The 10914-nt window shown below is 36.7% G+C and overlaps 1 protein-coding gene across 5 annotated transcripts; it reads left to right on the forward strand.

Moving 5' to 3' along the window:
- The first annotated feature begins 347 nt into the window (after nt 1-347).
- Nucleotides 348-8933, forward strand: LOC126587560 (protein HIRA-like). 5 transcript variants are annotated; one of them, XM_050252641.1, is made up of 12 exons: nt 365-481; nt 559-1395; nt 1510-1639; nt 3032-3307; nt 3643-3894; nt 3972-4372; nt 4509-5484; nt 6158-6368; nt 6581-6821; nt 6927-7049; nt 7829-7946; nt 8050-8933. In XM_050252641.1, the coding sequence occupies exons 3-12, from the start codon at nt 1532-1534 to the stop codon at nt 8440-8442; spliced, it is 3099 nt and encodes a 1032-aa protein (XP_050108598.1). In that variant the 5' UTR covers nt 365-481; nt 559-1395; nt 1510-1531; the 3' UTR covers nt 8443-8933. The 5 variants fall into 5 exon arrangements, with proteins under 5 accessions (XP_050108597.1, XP_050108599.1, XP_050108598.1 ...); XM_050252640.1 differs by lacking the exon at nt 559-1395 and having other exon boundaries at nt 348-481; XM_050252642.1 differs by lacking the exons at nt 559-1395; nt 3032-3307 and having other exon boundaries at nt 348-481.
- Nucleotides 8934-10914: the final 1981 nt, after the last annotated feature.

Here is a 10914-nt window from a genome sequence, read left to right on the forward strand (position 1 = left end):
TTTAACCCTTGCTTTAGTCTTGTCATTTAAATAAGAATAATTAAAGAGCTTGAGTTTGAAAGTGATGATCGAACGATCACAGAGCTCAAAGAAATAGATCGACAAGGATCCTAATATAAAATTAAACAAAAATAGTATTATTTAAACACTTATTTACCTCCATGTACATTTATTAATTTTTTACCATTGATTTTTTTCAATTCATTCTATTTAAAGTAAAAAAAATGACAGAAATCCAAAACTTTGGTTTCCACTAGTTCAGCTCATTGTAATAGGACGTTTAAAAGGTTTTAAAATACCAGAAATACCCTTAATGGTTTTTGAAATTCACCTCGTCTTACCCCCCCGTGTTTCTGTGATGAACATCTGCTCCCTCGTCTGCAAAGCCTTCACTAAAACGTCCACTCTCACAACGATCTCTCAATCTCTCTTCAATCTCTCTCAACGCGCTCAAAGAAAGGGCCACTTCTTCGACACAAAGGTAGGCAAGCAATCTCTTCAAAACGTTCGATTCGAGGGTTTCAATGGTGCTCCTCATTTCGTTTGTTTTGATGCCAGACTCAAATTCCCACGCTAGGGTTTCCAAACGGGTTCGAAATTTTCTTTTTTTAGGGTTCTTGCGGATTCTGGGTACCATGCTTCGTGGGTATTTTATGCTTATTGGCCTGTGATCAACCTTTGATGGCGTTCTTCGTTTCCTCGGTTTTGAATTTAGATTCAATGCTCCAACACTGGGATTTTATTTCTTTCTGGAATTTGAAATCTGATGATTTCCTTGTTATTAATTAAGCTTCTTTGTGGTTTCCTCAAGTTTTTTTTTTTTCCAATTAAATTCGTGTTAAGCTTCTTGTTGCGTTTAGAATCTTATTTATTAGGCGAAATTAGTAGAAGGGGATCTACTAAGGTTAATTACTTTGACAAACCTACTCCAATTGTATATTAATTTTTGAATCTTGCATGATGTTTTTTTTTTTTTTTGTACTCTGTTATATGCTTGTGATCAGAAAGCATGTAAGTAAATAACTACGATGTTAACCATTTTTTCTTATGCAAATAAAAAGTAATTGACCCGAAAAATCATTCTTATGATGCAAGAACTTCATCGTGGCTTGCAATTTTCGTAGAGCAGTGATCCCTTGGTTTTCTCTCCTGACTCCTCTAGCCCAAACAATAGGTTTGGTTTATTATACTTCATTATCGTCGAGTTTTCCTGCTCCAAACCACTGAATCTTGCATAACCTTCTGGCTTGGTGCTATGGCAAGGCAACAAGTTAAATCCTTCCTTGAGCGAGATCTTGTTTCTTTGTCTCAGCTGGCCCTTTGTGAGGCACTTTATTCTGGCCTATGTTGTTTTAAAAACCATGAATTTGCATACCTGTTTTGAATGATTTCAAGGTAGGAGGTGCTTTTTTTTTTCCTTTTACTGGCTTATATTTTTGGTTCGTTAACTCAAATGTGGCTTTTGTTGCTCCAATAGTTTGGGCTCATCAGGTGGTATTGTTTTGTTAGGTTCTGGAAATAAGTAGCAGAGATGATTTCAGAGAAGCCCAGTTGGATTAGACATGAGGGAATGCAAATTTTCTCCATTGACGTTCAACCTGGTGGACTTAGGCTTGCCACTGGTGGGGGTGATCACAAGGTACAATTCCTCTCCTCCTTCTACTCTGTTTTCTTGTTTAGGAAATGTAGAAAATTAAAAAAAAATCATTGTTTATTGTTTCTCCAACCTGTACTCCTTTAGGAACTTTACAAATTTTCTTGTTAAATGATATTTCATTTACATTATTGTTGTGTTTTAGTTGGGAAAGTACTAAACAGATAGTACATTCGAGTTTCCAGAGACTCTTGACTTCAGAATGCATTTGATGGGCGTAGTTTGTTCAAATTTTCAATAAGAGTGTCTTCCTTGCTGGTGGAAAATTTGGTGGAAATAAGTTGTAACTTATGTCTAATGATGTGTTTGGTTTGTGTTTTTAGAAGGGATTTGAGTTCTTATTAGGAATTTTGTTTTGTGTTAATGAAAAATAGAAATCGAAATAGGGTGGATTCCAAATTCCTCAGAATCAATGATAGATAAATCTATCTTTTTATGTTAGAGTACGTTTGATGAAAACAAATTAAACTTTGTAGTCAAATATAAATCCACCATTTTAAATCTACGTAGAAAAATGCAGAACAGCTTTTAAATCCAGACACTAAGGATATTATATTTTTGGTTTAGAGCATAACTTGTTTGTAAGGTTGCATGTATTTCCTGTGTGTGATAGTGAAAGTTTAAGCAGATATTTATTGAATATATTTTATTTTTCATTTTAGTGTTTTCATTTATGTTTCTTGTCTACTAGAATGGAACCCTTATTGTGTTTTTTATATTTTATCATTTTTTAACTATGGTTTACGTATTTCAAAAATGGTTATTGAAGTACTTCTTGTGCTATCTGTACATTACTAGTTTTTATTAATTCACAATTGACATTTAAATGCAATAGATGAAAAACATTGATAGTTAGAGGTAGCATCTCACATATGGCATAACTCATCTCCTCAAAGTCTGAATCTGGTGTGGCAAGGGTCCACCATAGTTTGAAAGTAATGTCTCCACTTTAGGTGTACTCCCTGCTACTTGCATTCTTTAAGACCATGAAGCCATTTTCTACGTGCGTTCTGGACCTGAAGTAAATCATGTCATTGTATTTGTGCTATCATATTCTAGTACTAGAATTCATTGCAAACACATTTGGATGAAAAATCAGAAAAACAATTAAGTGCAAATGATCACTACTGGCGTCACTAATAGTGGGAGCATTCTGTGCGTACATTCAAATTTTCCCATAAAACTATGTTTTATAATTCATTATTGCACATGGTGTTTGAACAGCCACATAATCTCATTGACGGTATATCTTGTGTTAGACACATCTGGTCAGTCACATTTATATTTATTTATATTCAGACTTGTTGCATCAACTTACATGATATCATTTGTTATACCATGGAAGCGATTTATTCCTCCCCACTTTACCACTTACAGGTGCGGGTATGGAATATGAAATCCCTTGGCAGGGATTTGGATAATGAAGAATCAGCCCAGAGGCTACTTGCAACTCTCCGTGATCACTTTGGTTCTGTGAATTGTGTTAGGTGGGCTAAACATGGTCGGTTTCTTGCATCAGGATCTGATGACCAAGTGATTCTAATTCATGAGAGAAAGCCTGGTTCAGGAACCACTGAGTTTGGCAGTGGAGAGCCACCTGACCTTGAAAATTGGAAAGTTTCAATGACTTTGAGAGGGCATAGTGCAGATGTGGTAATGACGTTGCTTTCACTATTTGGGAGTCACCACCTAAATAAATTCTTTCATCTTATAATTTATTGAAATGGAGTATGTTTTGCTTCATGAATATGATCCATCTTTTGTTTTCAAAAATCAAGTCATCTTGCTTTTGGTGGATTATCTTGAGCTACAGTGAATTGGGTCTTTGAAGTTAGATCTATGATTACAGCTGCCCTTCCCAAAGAAAAAAACATGGATAGTTTAGTTGTGTTTTATTTCAATTTTCCCAAATGAATGCTATGAAATTTTTTTATAGTTCCTGATGGGTGTTGTCTTTCTGAGGTGTTGTTTTTCCATGCTTAAAGTAGGTGGATCTTAATTGGTCTCCAGATGACTTGATGTTGGCCAGTGGAAGTTTAGATAACACTATACACATCTGGAACATGAGCAATGGTATTTGCACTGCTGTTCTGAGGGGTCACTCTAGCCTGGTTAAAGGAGTTACTTGGGATCCAATTGGCTCCTTCATAGCAAGTCAATCAGATGATAAGACTGTAATTATTTGGCGAACAAGTGACTGGAGCCTTGCTCACAGGACAGACGGCCATTGGCAAAAATCAGTATGTTAATCGTGTCAATGAAGTTTATCATTATACAAGTTCAAACATCCTTTTCTGACATGCCTGTGTTTCTTCAGCTTGGATCCACCTTTTTCAGGCGGCTGGGATGGTCCCCTTGTGGCCACTTCATTACTACCACTCACGGATTCCAGAAACCAAGGCATTCTGCACCTGTTCTAGAGAGAGGGGAATGGTCTGCTACATTTGACTTCTTAGGACATAATGCCCCTGTGATCGTAGTGAAGTTTAACCATTCAATGTATAGGAGGAATATTTCCAATGCTCAGGAAAAAGCTGCACCCATCGGGTGGACTAATGGGGCTTCAAAGACAGGAGGAAAAGAGAAAGAACCACAACCTTATAATGTCATTGCTATTGGGAGTCAGGACAAGACTATAACAGTATGGACTACTGCAAGTCCCCGACCTCTCTTTGTAGCAAAGCATTTCTTTACTCAAAGTGTTGTGGATTTATCCTGGTATGGTTTCCATTTTACGATAAATATCTACCATTTAGTATTTTTCATATTCTATATCATTTTTAATTTAGCTTTTTATTCATTTTATGTGGTTATTCTTTTATGTAATGTGTTTATGTTTTTCTCATTGAAATAGGAGCCCTGATGGCTATTCACTTTTTGCATGTTCTTTGGATGGTTCGGTGGCAACTTTCCATTTTGATGTTAAAGAACTTGGCAACCGTTTAAGTGATGCTGAACTGGATGAATTGAAGAGAAACCGTTATGGAGATGTTAGAGGTCGCCAAGCAAATTTAGCAGAAAGCCCAGCTCAGTTATTGTTTGAAGCAGCATCTGCTAAGCAAGCCTCAAGCAAAAAAATGGTTCTGGAAGTTCAGCAAAACGAGACAGTTGGAAAACCTTCTACTGAAGCAACGGTTGCAACAATAACTTCTGCAGACAGCTTAAATAAGGTTTCAATACCTGCCAGAATTTCAAGTCCTGTGAAGCAGAGGGAATATAGACGCCCTGATGGTAGAAAGAGGATTATTCCAGAAGCAGTTGGGGTGCCTCTGCAGCAGGAAAATATATCTGCTGGGGTTCAAACCCAGGCACTTGACTTCCCTTCTGAATGTTCTGATAAAAACAATGATGAGAATGGGTTAATTGCTGCTGATAGTGGCATCAAAGAAAGTTCTGTTAGGGGAGTAATTGGCAGAAGCACTGAAATAAAGGAAGGACATGGGGTTACTGCTAGAGCTATGATTACCAAGAGCCTTGTTATTGAGAAGGTTCCTGCTTCCACAGGTGGAGATGAAAGCATAGCTGTGGAACAGTCAGGTAATTTGAAGGCGTCTAGTTCAGCAGGTTCTTCATGTTCCACTCTTTCAATTAGGGTGTTTGATAGGAAAGAAGGGGAAGACAATGTACCAATATGCTTGGAAGCTCGACCTAGGGAACATGCTGCAAACGACATCGTTGGCTTGGGAAATACATTTATCATGAAAGAAACAGAAATTACTTGCGCAAGAGGGTTACAGACTCTTTGGTCAGATAGGATATCTGGGAAAGTCACTGTTTTAGCTGGAAATGCAAACTTCTGGGCTGTTGGGTGTGAAGATGGATGCATACAGGTGAGAATCGATATTGCTTTTGCACTTGTATACATTCAATTTTTCTCCTTTTCTTTGTTTTTTATCCCAAGTGTTATTAATAGATTTATTTCACATTAAGTTCAAAACTCTGCATAATATATTTCAATTTGTTTCCTTGGCGGTTGCACTCCTCAGATCCCATCTAAAGTTTAGCATAATTGTCACAAAAATGTTTCTTTCGACATCGACTTAGTCACACATTATGACAAACATCTTCTTGGTACTAGAATTCTGAAGCCAACTTGTTCTTTCTAATCAACTTTTCTATTGAATTACCCTTGAAGCAATAGCATTCTATTTCCTTTGCAGCATTTTATTTTTAAGGGATTGTAATTGAGAAAGATGCTAATGTACCGTAGGCTCAGATCTTAGCATTCTTTTTATTAAGGTACTTGTGAAAATCCATTAAAAAAAGGGAGGTAGGTTTTGCACAATTGGTTGGCTTAAGCTCTTGGTTGGACATACGGTTCATTCAAGGGGAGGGAATACCCAAAGTCCTAATTCTCAAAAGCAAGTTCAATCTCCCTAACTATTCTGACAAGCATTATGCCATTTATGTTCATTATAGATTTAGACACAAATATTACCACCAAGCTTGGTATAAGTGGTTGAATTTGTTTAACTCATGGAAAATTTTGGTTGCCTTGAGTAGGTTTACACAACTTGCGGGAGACGTGCTATGCCAACTATGATGGTAGGATCTGCAGCAATATTTATAGATTGTGATGAGCGCTGGAAATTATTTTTGGTCACAAGAAAAGGATCCTTTTATGTATGGGATCTATTCAAGCAGAATTGTCTCCACCATGACTCATTGGCATCTCTGGTCGCTTCAAACCCAAACCCATCTGCAAAAGATGCAGGTACCACATCGCACTTGTCTTTTCAACACTTGAAGTGTCTTTTTGGATCTCTGTTTGGCGGATAGTCATAGCCTATGTCTTGTCAGCATGAGGTCTAGATGTGCTTAACATCATGACCACTGTGGCTGTTGGTATTGTTTTCTCCTTTTATTTCTGATCTTTTTTTTTTATATAATCTCGTATTTCTGATTCTTTTTATACATGCATTCCAGGCGTGATCAAAGTTATATCAGCAAAGCTATCAAGATCTGGTTCTCCTCTTGTTGTTCTTGCCACTCGCCATGCCTTCCTCTTTGATATGGGCCTGATGTGTTGGCTTAGGGTTGCAGATGACTGCTTTCCTGGGTCAAATTTTGCAAGCTCCTGGCATTCAGGTTCAACTCCGGGTGGTGAGCTGGCTGCTTTGCAGATTGATGTTAGGAAGTATGTGGCCAGAAAGCCAGGTTGGAGCAGGTTTGTACTGAAAACTAGGGAATTTTGAGATTATGATATGTGCTGACCTGCACACTGCAGTTTAGTATCCTGCTTTTGGAATTGATTTATTTTATTTTCTTGTAGGGTGACAGACGATGGGGTGCAGACACGTGCTCACTTGGAGGCTCAGTTGGCTTCCTCGCTAGCTTTAAAGTCAGCCAAAGACTATTGCCAATGCCTTCTATCATATATTCGCTTCCTTGCAAGGTATTTTTTTTCTTTCTTTTGTGCATATATATTTGAATATAGGAAGACCTATATGTCCTTGTCCTCCTGCTGCTGCTCTTTTGTGCTATTTGCACATACATTTCTACTAATTTTGAGAAACTCTTTCATTATTATAATGTTCCTTGGTGGTTCTTCTCTTCAACTTCTACTGGTATGCTCTGCTTCTGCATTTTGTTATTGTTGGTGGCATCATCTTTTACCCAAGCCCGGATAAAGGAGGAGGGGGAGGGCGTCAGGTAGTCGACAGCCGGCACTCCTAGTTTACGTCGAATCCTTATGAAAATGAATCCAGAACGAAATGCAATGGCGTTCTAGGATTCACATAGCCGACCCCACTTAGTGGGAAAAGGCTTTGTTGTTGTTGTTGTTAGTGGCATCATCTTTTACCCTTAAAACAGCAAAAAACATGAGGTGTGAATTTGGTTGTGCAAATTTGACTCTTAAAGTATGTTAAAATTGAATACTTCTTAGACACTCTCGCAAAATGGGGTGTATATGTTTGGTTGTCAATGTTGTCAGCAAGTGTAAAATTAAGAGATGTATTTATGTCTGTGCAGTGGATGTTGTTGCTTGTGGGCTCTGAATGTCTGTTCTTAAGATGTGATGCCAACATAATTTGTGTGTGTGTTTGTATGTGTGTGTGTGTGTTGATGTTTAACAATTTTAAACTTTTGATGCATAATAACTTCAGTTTCTGCAGCAATACTCACATATATATATATATATATATTATGACTTTATGATTTCACTGATTTCAGAGAAGCAGATGAGTCTCGTTTACGAGAAGTGTGTGAGAGTTTCCTTGGACCTCCAACTGGGATGGTGGACGATACAACTTTAGATTTAAACAACTCGGCATGGGATCCTTGTGTGCTTGTAAGGCTGTCCATACGGTTCTTTGGGTGTCTTACTATTTTTCAACCCATTTCCCCCCTGCTGTTCATATACATATTTTTCACTTGTGTTTTTGCTTTTGCAGGGAATGAGGAAACATAAACTTTTACGAGAAGATATCCTTCCGGCAATGGCTTCAAATAGAAAAGTACAGAGATTGCTTAATGAATTCATGGATCTCATTTCCGAATATGAAAGCGCTGAAACAAATATAGAGAAAAAGATTCAAACTTCGCAGACAGCACATCCACCAGCAGCTGATGAAATGGACTCTGCTCCTTCCAGGACAAACGAAATGGACATTGTCCCTGCAGCAACAGAGAAAAAGAAGTCTGTTCCTGCTTCAACTGACCAAAAGGAGTCTTCCCAGTTAGCAACAGATACAGAAAATTCTGCTCCAGTAGCCGAAGACAAAGTTAATTCAGATCCGCCAATGATCAGTCAAGTTAGTGTTGCTGCACAAGATGCAGGTTCTTGAGTTTTGCATCTGAGAAATGCAAGAAATAGCGTGTTAACTTGTAGTTGAACCGGAGTCCTCTTGATGATGGCCTATGTATATGTTTCGTGGATCACCTTCCTAGACTGGAGTCCATTTTGCCGATCACCTTTCTTCTCGGGGAAAAGCTAACTACGGCAGCGAGCATATCATAAGCTGTGTTAAAGACAATGTTTGGTGATCTGTTGATGGTTTCGTCTCAGACGCATTTAGACAAAAAAAGGACTTTCCAAATGTAGTGTACCATATGTAGCCGGCTTGGCGGGTCTTGCTTGTACATTATTCGGCGTTAACGGAATTAAGGTCGCTTAATATTTTGTAGTTGTAGACTTCTGGTGTTCTACTAGGCGTGCCTGCCATAAGGCGCTGATGAACACCTCTCTGTGTACTGTGTGTAATTTATTGGTATATTTTTTTCCTTAAATTATTCATAAATTTTACTCGTCTAATGAATTAAACTTTATTCTTTCCAACACTGTTCGGAAGTAGGCTGTAAAAATGGTGATGCCTTGTGGTTTCGGGTTTTGAATGGTCAGTATTTGAACAAAATCACAATTCAATCAAATACTCTGCTTCGATGACAATCTGTTGCAAGATATTATCTATGAAAACCACCATTACGTGACACAAAAAAAGTCACAAGATGCACACGGTTACAATCACAGGGAGCAAACACAAACGCCAATAACCGCAGTTGTTGTCTGTCTTTGGATATCATAAATTAGTAATTTTAAATTTTAAATGAAATAAATTTCTTCCACATTTTTCTCCTATACCTCTCACTTCTATAATTTTCTCCGATTGCTGGTATCATATTATATATATGTATGTATTAGTAATTTTAAATGGAGGCGGATCCGTAGCACTACATTTTTTACACAAGTCTTAGACCATTAGATTGGTCCACTTTTAATGGTTGAGATCTAATCTAGTAAGGCAATTAATTAGTTAGATATTTATTTTTTCAAACAAATTTATATTGGAAATAAATCTTTGAACTTTCTAATTATAATTTCATCCACCTAATCTTGTTGTCAATTTTCGGTGTCCACTCTAGATAATTATTGCTAGTTTCCAAGTGACGAAGCCAGCATAACTCGATTTGGAATTCTAGTGGACAATCCGGGTCGGGATGTGTCACTTCATCTCACAAATAATGTGAATCTTGATGCAATAACCAGAGCACCATAACAGATCGACTAACAGTGATGGCAAGAGAAGAGAAAAAAAAAAAGAAAAAAAAAAAAAAAGGAAGGCAAGGGAACAAATCAATCACAATATTGAGGAGAGAGAATGTAAGTGATAATTAAAAAGTTTTAAAATTTTAATTTTCTATGTATATTTGTTTAGAAAATTAACTAAATGCCATGTCAAACTAGATCTCAACCATTAAAAATATAAATCTAATGGTTTAAGATTTATGTCAAAAATACGGTGTTACGTATCCATTCATATTTTAAATATGTATTTATTTTTTACAAAAACAAATTCCAAGTCCTAATAAGCTCCTCCCAATAAAATGCTAAAACCCTAACCGAAAATGATCAACACCAGCCCCTGACGAACCTTCGAAAACCCTAAACCTTCAAAGTTCAGCCCACACTATAACGGACCTTTTAAAATTATAAAAGAAATAAACTTGAGAACAAGTTAGAAATCTGCCCTATCTTTTATTTAGTAACTGGTCACCTTGCAATAAAGTTTGTGACTTATTTTATAATATTTAATTAAACCTGTATTTTTTCTTAAAGTCGAAGTCGAAGTCAAACTCAATATTTAATCTGAATTTACTTTTTGTTTAAAGCTGTGTCGATTAAGAGAGCTGTCTAGCTTTTAAATTTTTGTACATTTTACTATATGACCTAATATTGTAATTTTATTTTTAATACATTAATATTTTTACACTAGAATTTTTTACCCGATATTATAATTTTAGACATGCACTTTAGTATCTATATATTTAAATTAACGGTACAAGTTTTAAATTTTGTGCTTTTGAAATCATCACTTGTGAACACTACAAAATCAGAGACTTTATGTTAAAATTGGATAACTTGCCAAGACATGTGATACTTCGAAATTGAAAGGATGGCCGTGGATCATGTGAAGTGCAACAGATGTACCCTCCTGCCACATGCCACATTTAAAACCATTCCCTCCTAATTTCCATTTAATATTTTACCCCCTATATAAGTTATGTATATATATTTAGCCCCATCGGTATCCCTTATCATGCACCTTCTTCTTCTTACTCTCTCTCTCTGTTTAGCTTTTCTTAAGTCTTCCTTTGTAATGAAATCTCTTTTCAGGGTTTGCCTTTAGTAGTCCGACATTTTAAACAATCTTTATCGTTTGATTTCTTAGAGTCAATCTTTACCGTTTATTTTACGTGCTACTAAGTAGTTCCTCATTTTTGTGTAGTTAATTTCAATCACTTCAAGAATTACAGGTTAC

Source organism: Malus sylvestris, chromosome 10 (assembly GCF_916048215.2).
Source record: "Malus sylvestris chromosome 10, drMalSylv7.2, whole genome shotgun sequence".
Classification (NCBI taxonomy): domain Eukaryota; kingdom Viridiplantae; phylum Streptophyta; class Magnoliopsida; order Rosales; family Rosaceae; genus Malus; species Malus sylvestris.